The sequence below is a fragment of the Eurypyga helias genome, unplaced genomic scaffold (assembly GCF_000690775.1).
Source record: "Eurypyga helias isolate BGI_N326 unplaced genomic scaffold, ASM69077v1 scaffold2438, whole genome shotgun sequence".
Taxonomy (NCBI): Eukaryota; Metazoa; Chordata; class Aves; order Eurypygiformes; family Eurypygidae; genus Eurypyga; species Eurypyga helias.
In genome coordinates, this window is record NW_010267347.1 from 69587 (window position 1) to 85354 (window position 15768).

The window sequence follows — 15768 nt, forward strand, 5'->3', positions numbered from 1 at the left end:
AAATGCTGGATTTTTATTTTAAACCATAATGCCTATTTACTTTACATTTCCATGCTACCCATCTATCTCAAGAGGTGTTAAAAGGTATTATCTTCCTTTTAAACCAGGCAAATAGAGTAGATTAAAGAAGGTAAGCAAGCAGGAACTGATAACTGACAGATATCAACCCCTATAGAGGCTCATGACGAGACTAAGTGAAGTCAGCATGCCCTTTTTACTAGCAGCATGAGAGATTAAGGGTTAAAATAACCCTTACTTATTATTGTAAAAAAGCAGTCCTAAAAGTCAAAAAAGTCAGTAGCAGAAAAAATCACCAAGTCTCAGACTTCTCTGAAGGACAGGGCCTCTTTAGGCACCAAGGATAAGTCACATCCCAATACACGTGTCTTTCACTAGATGAAATCCTGTCAGTTCATACTAATGTCCCTGATACAGGCACCCGGGCACTGACAGCAGAAGGCACAAATAGTGTGTTTGATAAACAAGGAACTTGTACAGTAAGATGAGAGACTAACATGCCATAACATGTAGATTTAAATATCTGCTTGGCTTGTGCAGCGTGAACATCAATCATGCATTGGCCTCCAGGAGACACAAAATCCCACATATTTTACCTAGTGACACATCTGAGAGTGGACATTTCTGTAACTGTTAGAAAGAGATATGCCCATGTCACCTTCTGCCTTCAGAAAGAGCCGATACATTTGGAATGACCTTGGGATGCTGAGGTTTTCTCCTTGAGATCTGCATATTGCCTGAAGCACTCAAACTGTGGCAGGATTAGGGCCTCAGGAAAAAAACACCAGGAAATTAATAACTTTCCATTCAGACAAGGATCTGGGCAGTGCCTTCCATAAGCCTGTCATCACATACTGAAGACAGAAAGAAAATACAAAATGAATAGCTGCATAAAAAGGTTATTCTCTCTCCCGTGGGTCTTGTGACTGCATCGCATACATACCTAGCTGGATGGAGGCTGAGCAGACAATCTCAATCCTGACATTTCCTAACTGCCATGCTCAACTTTTTGCCTTCAAACACTGTCTTCTAGCATAATTTGTGTATGTGTTTGTGTAGCAGTATTTGAAGTAGAGTAATACTTCAACTAATACAGCTATCATGACCTTTGCTTTGCACATGAATTTTCATTCAATCTGTCTCTGAAGCAACGTAAGAGAGGATGCATTCTTTAAAGCTTTAACTAACTAATTCATATTTAGAATTTCAAGGTCTGTTGCTCTGTGACAGCCAGGAGACCTGCAGTTGCAGGCAAATGCTACAGTACGCTGCCTATCTGTTCTGTCAAAGATTGGTAAGAGACAAAGAAAATGTTAATTTTAAGTTTATACAGAAACAGAAATTAAAAGGCAGTGTGCAATCCTACAGGCTTCCTGACTTTCCTTTAAAGGTTTTGCAAAATTTATAAGGTTTATGAGGATTTTGAGTCTGCCCTTGGAGTGTCTGGAGCTCCTGTTCCTTGGTCTTGTAAAACTCCATAGCTCTTAAAGGTCCTCAGATCTCTGCATATGCTTGAGTGATACTGCTTTATGAAACTTAAGGGGCAGCCCACAAGTTCTTTTTTTCCTCTTACATTTCTTGTCTTGCACAAATTACTGAAAGAATACACTGGATCACAGATTACTTCACCTGATGTTTAAACTATGCAAGTTTTCTCTCTCTAGCGCTCTTGTCAGTCAGAATTACTGAGGATTGAGGTATATCTCTTTAAATGTACTCTCATAAAATTGTTACTGCCTTTAGGGTTGGGTTTTTTTTTTAATGGATGAACTTAAGGAGGCAAAAGACATGGACAGTGTTTGTTAAACTGCTGTCAGATTTACTAGAAAATGATTGCATGAATAATTCCCATTCTATAAAGTTGAATCGGTGGTAAATGGAAATTTCGGAAAATGGAGGGTGTTCCTCTAGCTAAAGCTGATCAGTGACTGGTAGAGTGGGACTAAAACTGAAGCTGACCATCTCAGCTTTGCAGAGAACAACTACAGGGTAGCACATTCCAGCAAATCCCTTCTAGCTCAAATAAGTGCCAGAATTGTTAAAGAGGCCAGAGAAACATGTGGAATTCGAATGAGCAATATGTTCCTTCATGCCTCAAGACCACAGACCTCCATGACCTGAGTTACACAACACCCAGTGAAGAGATTAGAAGGATTTTATTTCTCTCAGGTGCAAATAGCTAACAAAAGCTTACTTCTGTGCCAAAGTCCTGGTAATAGCTAATAGATTTGTTAAACTACAGCATCCTTGATTCAAAGGTTACACCAGCAAGAACATCCAAGATTTAAAAAGTAGATTGCTCAAAAGCTCAACAGCATCAATTTACGACCCTAGAGCCTACATAAAAATGTTATGGGCCAGAATTTAAACTCCAAGTAGCCATTAGCTCTGCACTTTCCTGAATGCTCCCTTTCAGCGTAAATATGGAAGACTACAGAGACAACAGAGAGCCCAGTAGCATCATGGCAGATTTTGGAAAACCTGAATCAAAACTGCATCTGCTCTGCTTCCAAATAAATGTAGTGGTAAACTTCTATTTCTTATTTTAGACAGGGGCAATGCGAATCTCTGCAGCTTGTCATTAGCACTGCATTCTAACTCTAATTCTCACCCTAAGGATGCCTGACCTACAGCTTTCAAGTTGTGAGCACCTTGCCAGGACACTTCGCCCAGCCCATAACCTCTGCCAAACAGTGCGAACTTCAGTCTTCCCAACCTACGTTTATAGCTTGGAATGAATATTTTCTGTTTAGTTGCCACAGGAAAAAACAAAAAAATCAGGCTGCAAAATTATTTTGAGGGTGGTAGCAAGTCAATGCCAACCACCACCCTGGCTCCACTCCTTCCCCTTCACATCATGACGGACAAAAGTTCAGTCATATGGCACAGAGGGAGCTGCAATATTCAGACATCTCTTGCCACTGGACGAAAATAGGTGATCCACATGAACATAAAGGTTGGACACTCAGGTGCAAGGATTACAAAGAAAAGTGATTAAGCTTAAAAAGTTTGTTTATGTTACTTCACACAGTTGAGCATAGGGGAAGTCACCATATTCATTTTCTTTGCAAAAACTGAAGTGTAGCATTATTAAAGCCTCACAAAATTCTAAAAAATGCAAGTAATCTCTAAAATCAAGAAGAAGTGCAAGCAACGGAAAACAGAAAAACATTTGAAGACTGATAACTACACAACTTCTAATGTAACTTTTATCAGGTTATAAAATATTTTCTCAGAAATTATGTTTTCCTGCTTTCTTCAGGGATTATCTTGCATTTCCAAACACCTAATATTTCAAAGTCGCTTTGAAGCTATAGAGCAATACACTCACACACCAACCTTGAAACATTTTCAGCAGAAAAAAAAAAACCAAAAACCCAACAAGGCAACAACATCTCTTCCAAGAAGCTGAATTGGCAAACCTATTTCCTAGAACCCAGCCAAGCAGGACACTTTAGGATGAATTTAAGCAAGCACAAGTGTAACCCCAGAGAGTTCAATGGGACTAGCCACATCTCCTACATAATATACACACTTAATTACCCTGCACAGAACCCCTTGATGCCTTTTTTACTCCAGTTTGTCTAGGTTCCAGAACCAATTAAATGTACAAGCTTCCCAGATGACCTCTTGAAGACTTCAGGCGAAGGAACTAAACTTCAAAAAATACAGCACCTTTGAAACAGCTTATGCTTACAGGAGCACAAAAAGTCAGTTCCACACTATAGGACTGTAGCTGAAAAATTGTTCAGGATTATTTTCTTCATCTAGCGGTAACCTTTTCAAATTAAGTTCCAATTTCATGCTATCAGAATATATTTTATGGCTCTTTCTGGTTCTGGCCACATGGAAGGCTACTTCATAGGATATAACCATCTGCTAACAGAAGAGAAGATATTAAAGCAAGTAATGGTACAATTATATCCCTGGGACTAAGATACTCTACTGAAAGTTTATAACGGGAGGAATCCACTCAATGCACTAGACTTTTATATAACTTTTGATTTGCTGACCCCTCTGAACAGGCTGAACTACTAAGCTAGTCTCAAGCATCAGTTATTGATAAGCCACCTTACCCAATGCTCCTTCCCTTGTTTTAGCCTACCTTCCTATTCACATCAACCCTGAGATGGCATTACAAACAGCTTGTCTTGTGGGTAACGTAAGAGTCAGGGAACAGAGTAACATTTCTGTAATTCCCCCCCTGGGGTATAGAGGAGACTGGGAATGGGAGTTTTCTCTGAAATGAAAGTCTCACTGGCAACGTCATCTGTCTTAAAGGCAGGGCTTCTTTCTTCAATGAGATCTCGTTCTTACAGAACGTGGAATATAAACAGTCCAGTTTTAACAGTGATGATAGATAGGGCTTGGTCATCCATCATCTTCCAAGGAAAAGAAGAAATAAATGAAAACACCTAAATTCTAGTCCTCTTCAGGTTGCAAGATCACTTGTGTTTCCATTTCCTCCAAGGGAGGTTCCTGCCCAGATGCTGAGCTGTCTCCACCTTTCTGAATGTGAATCTTGCACAATTGTCCAGCAGACCTGCCAGACACCATGCAAACCTCTCACTCCATTCTTGGTAGTTAAGAAAGACATATATATTATTAAAAAAAAAAAAAAAATCCATGTCTTTCAAAAGAATAAAAAGGACTGTTCCAGAATAAACAAATATCAGACATTATTATTCCAAATATCAATCTTTTCCAAGGCTTTGAAGTTTGACAATGCTATTTCACAAATTCCTATGAGGCCGCTCTATTGCCAGGCTAGAAACCTGACTGTGGAACTGAGAAGAGAGAGAAAAGAAAGATCCCCAAACATAAGAAATATTTTAGTCTGATTGGTGACTATTTGTATTTCTTGCTGCCATAAATTTTCTGTATCTTGCAAAATGGAGGGGATATGACACTTTCCAAAACAAATGGAAATAACTCAATCCTGAATCTGTTGTGAAAAATCGTCTGACTTTCATAAAAACCTCCTGTATCATCAGTGAGTTCAATCAAAGTTTGTATAAAGCCTAAGCTCATTTTTCAAGCCATGATTTGCCACCTCTGCATTTCTTAACAAGAAAGAGAAAATTTGTTCTTTTCTATGTGGTGGTTTTCTGACGTTTTCATAATGGCTTGGCCACCTAGCAGCACTGGCAAAAGGCAAAAGAATTCCTTTAAGAGCAAGTAAACCTCTCTTTCATGTGACATAGAAATGCTTACACTTCATTAACCTTTATTATAAACTAGTCACTGGAAAAGTTACTTTGCTAGAATCCACCCTATGGTTTCACTCCACAAACCATGAAATGTCAGAATGCTAAATTACACTAAAATACCGCTCACCTCCCTATGAACCCAAAATTAATGACACAGTGCAGAAGTGAATAGCAGCACTACCAGAAGCATAGCAGGTCACGATCACTTCTAAAATAGCTCATCAAGAACAGGCAGCAAAACATCACAGATAGTTCCCAGGACTAAAGTCCCATTCCTCAACCTACCCATCACTGAGACATCGTATTCAACCAGCAGAGTCGCCTCCTGCCCGCATTGTTTGAGAATGCTCATGGCTTCGGCGTGGCTCGTTCCCAGCAGTCGGATCCCATCAACACTCAGCAGCCTGTCCCCAGGTTTGATTGTGCCCTCTCTGAAGGGGGATCAAAGGAATGATCTTTATTAATATGAGGTAAATGGATTTGGAGATAATACTAGGTTTATGCAAAGCAATTTTCTTGCACCCTCGCTGACATCCACCCCTCTTGCCTTAACACTTGACAGTGAGAACGTTCAGAGGGCGCAAAGAAAAGGAAATTGCTTTAATTGGAAAGTCAGCAACTGGAAAACAGCATAACACACAGCTAAATAACAAAAGTCATGTTAAATTGAAACTAAGTATAGCTTCTGCTTCAACATACGCTTTCCTTCTGCCTTGTCCACACATCTCCACTTTCATACACACATAAACACCTCCTCCCTCCAAATTTTCTTCAAACTAAACCCAAGGTGCAATCACATGGGTGAAGAAACAGACTGCACAATATGAATGTCCATTTATTGATTTTCTTAAAAAATATCCCTTATACTTGGATAATTACATTTTTCTTTTCTTCCTACCTAGCAATAATTTGGCTATAAATGTACACTGTCTCCAGAGCATACCTCATATGGTATTCAGAATTATAACAGAAAATGAAGCACTCATGTTGTCAGCCCAAGAATCAGGGATAAAAACAAGGAAGCAAGGAGGATTAAGGTGGGAAGAAAGGGAGGGACAAAAGACAAATTCTCTCTTGAAACGTCTACTTCTCAATTAATGTTTCCAAGGTAAAAAATGTAAACATAAGCTACAGAATATCAGCCTGCTTTAAAGAAATTGCCCTTTAAGATTCTTTAATGGTTTAGTGCCCCAAATGCTATTTTTAAAAATATAATTAACACATATAGATGAAGTGAACATTCTTGCTTGGCATAGATACAAGATGGCATTACATACAAACATGTTCATTGGGCCAAAACATCTGTACTCAGAAGTTGTCCAGGTGAAGTTATGTGTGAACTCACATGCAGATATGTAAATATCTTAAAATAATAACACAATAACACCCAAACACAGAACAGTATTTTTCTAAAGTGCAAGAGAATAAGATTGTGGTGTTAGAGCATAAAGACCATAATTAGGGGCTACACCAGTTGACTGAAGGCGGACAAAAAAAAAAAAGTGCTCTGACCTGTTGCAGGCATTTGTTCTCATTATTTTAGGTTGATTTTTGGAAGTGTTTAATGGGAAATTCTCGAAACATGCACCATACTAAACTGAAGTTCACACACACCATGATGTGTCGAGCCTCTGTGGTTGCCTATTACTGTTATTATTGTTACAATTAAGCGCCTAAAGCATGAATTTTGAAGAAACAGGTTTGAATATATTTACTTGACTCCAAATCACTCATCTGTCTCCACTTCTCTTTCAAATGCACTCCAGAGAAAGAGGAAGTGTACCTGTCAGCAGGCCCTCCAGGTCTAACACATGTTATTACAACAGGACGAGATTTGTTTCTGTCATCGTGTGCTCCACCTAGGAAGGGAAAAGTGAGAGAATGAACAACTTCATTTCATGCTTTTTGTGAAAGCTCATTTCCAAGAGGCAAGTCTAAATCTTGCAGTGTGCACAGTTTCAGATGGACTAAAAAGATCAAAAAATGGCCAAGCCATTAATATGAATCTTTACTGATATTTATCTTAAATAAAACTGACCGACTATATATGGCATAGGTGATTCTTTATAAAATATTTCTATAAAGTGATTCTTAATAAATGTATATTCTTTTCTTAGAACTTCTACTCTGCAATTCTGATCCCAGTGTGAAAACTCACTGTTCTGCAGTGTTTGCTGCAGAGAAATGAATATCCTTACTTCATGTATACTCAGAATAATGAGTGCTCACATCTGGGTAGAGGATTTTCTATATTAAATAAAACCCCCACAGTTTTCCCTGAAGAAACTAATAATTCATTATTGGGGTATATTATTTAACAGTTGCATGTTTTATTCTGTTCTCTAACTCTCTGACAATAATGCTCTACAATTCAGACGATCAGTGTGATTTACCAGATTTCATACCTAATTTACACAAATACTGTATGTGAACCTTCTTCAAGAAGGACAATCTTTCTGCTGATTTAAGTGGTAGCAGAATCTGTGTTATATGAAATGAAGCTTGTCATGTTTTTGGCATAGCTGATTAATTATTGTTCTTCCATAAACAAAAATTGGAGCAGTTCATAAAAGCAGTACATTAATCTGTGGATAAAGTAATACACAAATCACAGAGATTTTTACAAACTGAAAGCCATACATCTTGAAATGATTTCTTAGTGCCATAAAAACCTATTGCTTTTTTGCTGATGTAGACAATACAGACAGTTCAAATTTAATGATAACTCACCTCTTATTACAAATCCAAAAGTGTTCCCCTCTTTATGTAAAGTAACTTCCACAGTTCTGAAGATGAGACCTGATCCTTGCACAGCTAAAAAAAAAAAAAAAAAATCCAAAACCTTATATTATTATTATAATAATTACACACACAGATTGCACCTTTTCCAATTTAAGATTGCTATTGTGTTTCTGGTCATACAATTGGAAAGACTCCACAACAGAACAGGCAGATTAAAGTCCTGTAATTAAATACAACTCATCCTCTTTTTGAGAGTTTTAGGCCAGATATTTTGCAGGTTGGCAATAGTTTGGATAAAGAGCCATCGTTGCATATATCAGATGAGGAATCCAAGCCTCACTGTTTAAAGTGTGGCATAATTTTGCTTTTCTTACAGTTACAGAAGAGAGCTAGAGAGGATAGAAATACACAGTGAGACATAAAAATTGCACATTAAATTCTTAAAGCTACCTATGGAGTTTGTTGTTCATCCATGAAAACATTTAGTTGTTGCTTAAAGTCAAGACAAGTCAAGACTTTAGGGTGTATCTCAAATCTCAGATTGTTAGATTAAGATGAAAAAGTAGTATTTTTGCATCATAAGGATTTGGGTTTTTTTTTCCATTTTTCAAAATGTAACGTGCTCTCTCTCATCATCGAGAAGTGAGTAAAAAAACCTCTGAGTTATGGTCGAGCCAGTATTTTCTCTGTAAGCACTAGAGGAGTCGTGCACAGCTGGGTTAGGAGGTGAGAAGCCTAATGCACAAAGCAACACATTTGGGTGTGATAATACACTTTGCAGAATTTGAAATCACCACTGTTAAGAGACCAATGCCCAGTTTACTATTAGCTTTTACAGGAAAAACTTTGGCAGGGTGTAAGAACTCCCTTTTCCAAAGGGAAAATGACACTGGGCAAAATCACACACACACCTCCCAGCTTCCAGTAAGACACTGCAAACAGCACAGCACACATAAAGATTAAAAAAATAAAACCGTCTTTAAAATAAATGTTCTGTGAGCAGCAGAACTAATGAAAACTTGTGTCCTTTAACACTCCTGCCTGCAATAAGCACTTTCCCCAGTCCCCGTTAGGACACCCTGCGTGGGCAACGGACACCACAGGCTGCATAGCTGGGGAGATGTGTGCTGCCGGCCACGAGTGGCCCCAAGGAGAAGGTGCGCCCTTGGTGCTGCATCCTTCTCTCTATGAGGACTCTCCTGGTCTGGGACTCTCTCTTCTGCCCAAGCATCTATTTCCATGAAATGTGCTGTAACGTTCCTTCTTTTTTTGGAGACTTTCAATCAACTGTTAAAAGTTACTGCAGGGAACAAGAACAACAACCCAGCACAATCACATAAATCTCATTTCCTTAGGAAAATAGGGAAAAGATGGCCCCCCAAAGCATTGCTTTGTATTGCAGTAATTCCTGCTACAGTTTGAAGGTCAGGACCATGTTACTAAAGTCCATGCGGTTGGTTCCTTTTCAGCTAGAAATTTTTTACTGCCCAAAAAGGACCAAATTACAGGGAGAAGACAACTCTTGCCTCCATTCCTATCAACTGAAAGTGGCCCAGCATGTACCTTGAGCTGAGTCCATGCTTCCTAATCTGCTCAGTGAGGCTTGTAACCTCCACCAGCGACAAGCAAAGCAGCAAGGAACGGCATGCAGCGTCCTTGTCCTTGGGCAACAACCATTCAGGTGGCGGCCCTTCCACCCCTACCACTGCCTTGGAGGGGAAAGAAGCCCTTAACCTTTAGAAACAACAAAAGGCAGGTGAGAGGCAGACATGGCTCACATTCCAGCTTGAACCGCTGAGGTGGTTCATGCTGAAAATAGCAGCTAGATGCTTCTGCTGTGAACACTGCCAGACAGGGAAGGAAACACTAGGGAGAGTGGGATTACTAATGCTCAGCCAGTTGTAATCCATCATGATTAAAGTACTGACATTTCCCCATTTCTGAAACCATGACAGTCCTCTCTCTGTGGGGGCAACCATTAGAGCAACAGTACAATTTCATTATGTGTGGGGCAGGGAAGTAGGGGCCAGTACTTCACTGCAAGACCCACTGGGAAACTTCTGCATGTAATGAAGGCACTGTGTCTAGCTTGTTCACTAGAAGTTAATGGGAGCAACTAGACTGCTAATTATCTCCAACTTTATTAGCTATGGTTGTATGAAACATGCTTGTTCAGCCTGGAGAAGAGAAGGCTCCGGGAAGACCTTATTGCAGCCTTCCAGTACCTGAAGGGGGCTTACAAGGAAGCTGGGGGTGACTTTTTACAAGGACCTGTAGTGACAGGACAAGGGGCAATGGTTTTAAACTGAAAGTGGGTAGATTTAGATTTGATAGAAACAAGAAATTCTTCCGGGGCAAGTGGTGAGGCACTGGAACACGTTGCCCAGAGAAGCTGTGGATGCCCCATCCCTAGAAGTGTTCCAGGCCAGGCTGGATGAGGCTTTGAGCAACCTGGTCTAGTGGAAGGTGTCCCTGTCCACGGCAGGGAGGGGAAACTAGATGATCTTTAAGATCCCTTCCAACTCAAACCATTCTGTGATTCTATGAAGGGGTCAGAAATTCCAAGGACTTCAAGAAAAAGTTATGATTGTTACTGTAATTTAGCATGTCAAAATCCTGTTTCAGTGGGCAAGAGTGGCACATATGCCAAAAGTGGGTGAAACAGAAGGAAGCCGGCTTGAACAAATGCAAAACAAATAGCGCTTATAAAGCAACTACATCTCCAGCCAACTAATTCTGAACTCAGCTGACTTCATGAACTCAAATACTGTGTTTTAGTACATGAAGCTCCCTTACCACAAACGAACACTAATTAACAGAGAACATTCAAAACATATTAAGGTGGCTGTCAGGTCATAAAAGCAACCAAATATGCAATTAGATCAACTCTCCAGCTACTAGAAAGCAATGGGGAGTTTATCCTCTTCTGAGCTGCAAAGAGAGTGATGGATTTTTTGGTTTCTATTACGAGGAAAGTCTTTATTTAAGGAGACCAGAGCTTCTTAATTGGCTCCACAGATTTTCTGGCCAAACACCAGCAAACCACATCTCCCCTTCAGGAAGCAGCATGAAGGAGCACGCACTCTTTCAAAGGTGTGACTGGTACAGACCCCTTGGTGCCAGACTTGCCACTTACTGTTTCTCTAGCTTTTACTTCATACCCGATAGCCTCAGTTCCCACTTATTTTCTCCTACAGACAGAAGCACGAAGAGAAAGAGCAAAGGAGAGGCGAGGAAAACATTCAGTAGCACTCTGCTTTCAGTGCCAGCATAAACTTGTATTTTGAGGACAATTCTGCTCAGCAAAAAGACCTTGATTCAGTCATGCAATTCTTCCAGATTTAGATATCCCCATAGCCTACCCCAGTGGGTCTTTTGCTATAGAACCACCTAAATGTTGCTTAAAAGTGATGTCAGAAAAGATGGAAAAGTCCCGAAGTACGTTGTTTATCTGGGAGAGGGGGAATGTGCTGCAAGTGGAGAGAAGGAAAGAAAAAGGCAGGGGCAGAACACACAGGTATTCATTCATCTTCATGTCAGAAGATCTCACTGTAACAAGGATTCTCTTGTTCTGGGATCTACTTAGTCTAATTCTCAGTATTCAAAATTGTAAACTAATGAGCGAGCAAACAAACAAACAAAAAGTAGAGGTTGGCAATTCTGCTCTGTAATTGTTAGGATTTATGCTCCTAAAATGCATAAGCATTCTCCTCTACTGCCATTTTTTTTGTACTACTTCCACACTTTGCAATAAACCAGAGGAAGAACTTATAAGAAAACAACCGCTACCAAAAATGAAGATCAGCCATGCCCACCTCACTGCTGACAACACATCTGCCATTCTACATAGTTTTCAGGTTGCTCTGCTGTTACTTACAGACTGGAGGCAGCTCATACTCCACTTCTAAAACAACCCTCTCGCCAACGTTCTTGAGCAGGCTGATGATCTCATCGTGGCGAAATTTGGTCAGGTTGATTCCATTCACAGATTTGATGTAGTCACCTACATCCAGCTGGTCACTCCTAGGAAAAAGTAGATATTCCTTTTGTTGAAGACATACCTGCTGGACCAATCTAAATCCTTTAAATTACTGTTTAGTGATAGTAAGAAATATTTTTTCAATTCATCTAAATTAAAACAAGCTAATCTTTCAAACAGAAAGTGGAATTTTAAGATCTTAATCTATCTTAACTTGTTAAATATTAGAAGAATATTGTTGCATTATTAATTTCTGATGTACAAAACCAGCTGTACAATAAAAGGGTTGGATGATTTCACTGGTTTGGGCATAGGATCTGGGAAAACGTCACCTTCGTGTCTCCATCTTTCTCTCCCTCTTTGGAAAGCAGACAAAGCTATTTTTTTTGGACAAAAGTTGCCTTCGCAGCTAATATTACTGCTACACAAGATAGGCCACAACCCAAAAGCTTATGTTCTGCTCAGTTACTTTAAATTATTTAGCTTAACCTTTATCTTATGACGTGTTTCACTCATGAATAACAGCTTTTCAGTTTCCACTGTAGTAGTAACCAAAGTAGCTATGACTTTAGACTTCTTTCTAATCTTAAAACCAGTTGGTGAATAGGGCTTTTAATTAAAATATGGTAGTACTATGGTTAGATTTTCAATTTTACTTTTTCCCCTCAGTATTTTATGATTCTTCTCTCAAGTTTTTGTTCAAGGACAGAAAAAGGAGAAATAAAATTTATATAGTTTAGAAGAAATTTGATTAGTCTTACAATGACTTTCAAATATCTCATTGGTATCTCTAGTTTTTGTCAAAGTGGCCTTGAGGGAAGAGAGGGACCAGCTGTTGCTCATTCTCTCTGAGCTTCTCTGGTCTGACAGGCTGCCATTATAGATGCATCTAGTCACATATTTGTTAGTGACCTTTCTGATGCGGTACGTATTTCTGAAGCAATCACATCTTATAATGCATTTTGTGGCTTGAGATGTGGTTACCTAGCAGCGATTCCTCCTTGACGAAGGTTAGATACTCTTGGTTTCCCATCCTTGTCGATTCCACCCGATACTGTAAGCCCCAGGGTGGTGCCTTCTTTTTTCATTAATTCAACAATTGTTGAGCCCTTGAATTCCTCTGTTGAAAGAAAATTATTGGCATTATTAAAATTTAAGTGATAACACAGATGTTACGTTTCTAAAATGTCATCTACTTCCCAAGAAAATCATTGTGGATGTTAATAAGAAATAACGTGTACATCTGGAGATTCTTTATCTTACAATTCACAAGTTCTGTCCGCAAGGCTTTGCATATAGTTAAATCTGAGACATATGTTCTGTAAAAGGTTATTAAAAACTACACCAATGTGCTAGTATACTATACAGAGCCAATAAATACAAAGTCTGGCAACACTTACAACTAAAGGTAGCTGTTTCACATTTTTAAAAAGCCATCTTTTCTCATTTTCTGCTTTCTCCTTCTTACCCCTGTTTTATAAAGTACTTCAACTGATTAACTAAAAGACATAATGATATAATGGTACTAGAAAATTTTAGATCCAGACTCTCTTTGAGGCCACTAGTAGATGTCAGAGTTAATCTAACAATTGAGCAAAACAAGAATCCAAGATGGAAATGAAATGTATCAGATCTTAACAGTTTTATTACAGATTCTTACACAAACAGATCTCCACTGTAACTCTGTGAAATCTCTGCAGCACAGGTATAAAGTAAGTGAATAGCTTTCATAGCCATAGTTGCATACCCTCTCCTGCAGTTTGCTCATTTAGCATTCTTGGATAATGCCAAGCTAACCTCACAGACCTCAACAAATGCAAGTCACCTGCAACAGAGAGCCTCCAGCTCTCAAAACGAGATGTCCTTATTGCACACGGCTGGACAAAGCAATCTACGTACACACAGTTCCAGCAGGGCTGCAACTGTTTGGAAAGCCATGAGGCAATCATATTTCATGTCCAGGGTTTACAGTCAGAGAAGACCTATTAAAATCACCAGCTGCCCAGATATTCTAGAAAAATCCATGAAGTCCTAAAGATCCACCTAGAAAATGATCAAATCCTAGAAGGATCATCCCTCTCTCTGGTCCTTTTCAGCATCAATATTCAGCTTTTAGGTGAAATGGTCAGAAACCAACACCAGATATGCACTGTACAAACAGTATGTCCGCACTGCACTAGCAATCTTGATGTGGTAGCATGAGATTTAAAGATGAAAAGCCACCCAAAACCCAAGCAAGTTCCTTCTATGCATTCATATGTTCACCAGTAAGGTCTAGAATAAGGACTATACAAACAGCAACAAGGCTCTATCAATGTCTTTCCATGTCACTGAGAATCACAGACTCACAGAATGGTTTGGGTTGGAAGGGACTTTAAAGACCATCCAGTTCCAACCCCCCTGCCATGGGCAGGGACAACTTCCACTAGACCAGGTTGCTCAAAGCCACATCCAGCCTGGCCTTGAAGACAGCCAGGGATGCGGCATCCACAGCTTCTCCAGGCACCCTGTTCCAGAGAAGATGACCTAATACATCTTGACCCCAGGATGAAAAACAGCTGCCCTGAATGAGAACTGCCAAATCTGAGCAATACAGAGATAATGGTGGTGGGCAGAGGAAAGCATTCAGATGAGCCTTCAGCCATGCAGAAGTATCCTGTCAGCCTTGGTTGTACCTCTAGTATGATTAACCACTGAATGTTTTGCAGACATAGCACCATCCTATGCCCTGTTCCTGTGCCTTTCTACGTGGCTGGCAGGCTCTTCTTTCCATTCCAGCTGATGACGACCTCACTTCAGTTATTCACAATTTGATCATTATATAGCATGACTTAAGTGCTTGGGCAATAATTCTCTTCTGCTTATAAAGCTTTTACTAAGAAAATTCAGCAGTGTATTCAATCAGCAGCATGGGTTGTTGAAATGAGTATTTAAAAAGTGAAAGGTGTATTTGCAAAAAGATAAAATTACAGGAGACTGGGACTGTTCAAAACCTGTCACTCCCCAGTCAGAAGTAGACAGTAGCACAGCTACCTGGTGCATTTTCCAACCTGGCTAACAACAAACTATCATTTGGAAGCTACTGAGCTTCTGTCCTTTTTGACAGTTCATAAAGAACAGATGTGATTACCTGCATCTGAACATGCAGACATGTTGCACTGCTGTAGGAGAGGCTACAGACCAAAATGCTGTTTTCAGTTTTATAAAAACCTGCAAGTATTCATAATGATTACAAAAGTTAGTCATGGTATTTACTGCAACCAAAAATGCTGTACATCTGCACCCATGATGCAACCTCAGGTGCTTGGCCAGTGTGTCACACTTGTTTATTCAGGGTTTACTTGACCATGAGATCTGGAATCAAAAGGAAAATTTCCCTCTCTCCCCCACCTCCCAGACCAAATCCTTCCTGTGTACTTCTCAGTAGCATAATCTGTTTCTCAGGACCACCTAATGTTTATTTTTTTTTAACAAATACTTTGCTAGAGCATGGATACAGGTCATCAACAATGCTCTGCTTGTGCCTAATTTTTTGCGATAGCATAATACGGCCATGTGTTTTCATCTTTTACATAGGTTCTGAGTTTGCAATCCAGTGCTGGGAAACACTCTGCTGCTTCAAGTGGCATGTGGAACGGATGATCTGTGCAGTGTTTTAAGCTAGCTAATGATTATACAGTTCCCTGCAACTACTGGCATGGAAATTAATGACCAGGCTTGCTCCTACTGACCATCTACTCTGTAAAGCTTCTGCATACCTATGCTATCAGAGCAGGGACTTCTAAACACTCTTCCTTTTGCAAGGTGGGACAGAAAGAT

The 15768-nt window shown here is 39.7% G+C and overlaps 1 protein-coding gene across 1 annotated transcript in view; it reads right to left on the minus strand.

Moving 5' to 3' along the window:
- The window catches only part of GRIP1 (glutamate receptor interacting protein 1), a gene marked incomplete at its 5' end in the record, with an annotated part of 81087 nt that extends 66059 nt beyond the window's left edge, over positions 1-15028 (minus strand). The window contains 6 exons of the mRNA XM_010157364.1: positions 5514-5659; positions 7012-7087; positions 7959-8042; positions 11848-11993; positions 12934-13069; positions 14983-15028. Of these exons, the coding sequence (XP_010155666.1) occupies positions 5514-5659; positions 7012-7087; positions 7959-8042; positions 11848-11993; positions 12934-13069; positions 14983-15028 (634 nt within the window). The remainder of the gene's footprint in view (positions 1-5513; positions 5660-7011; positions 7088-7958; positions 8043-11847; positions 11994-12933; positions 13070-14982) is intronic.
- Positions 15029-15768: the final 740 nt, after the last annotated feature.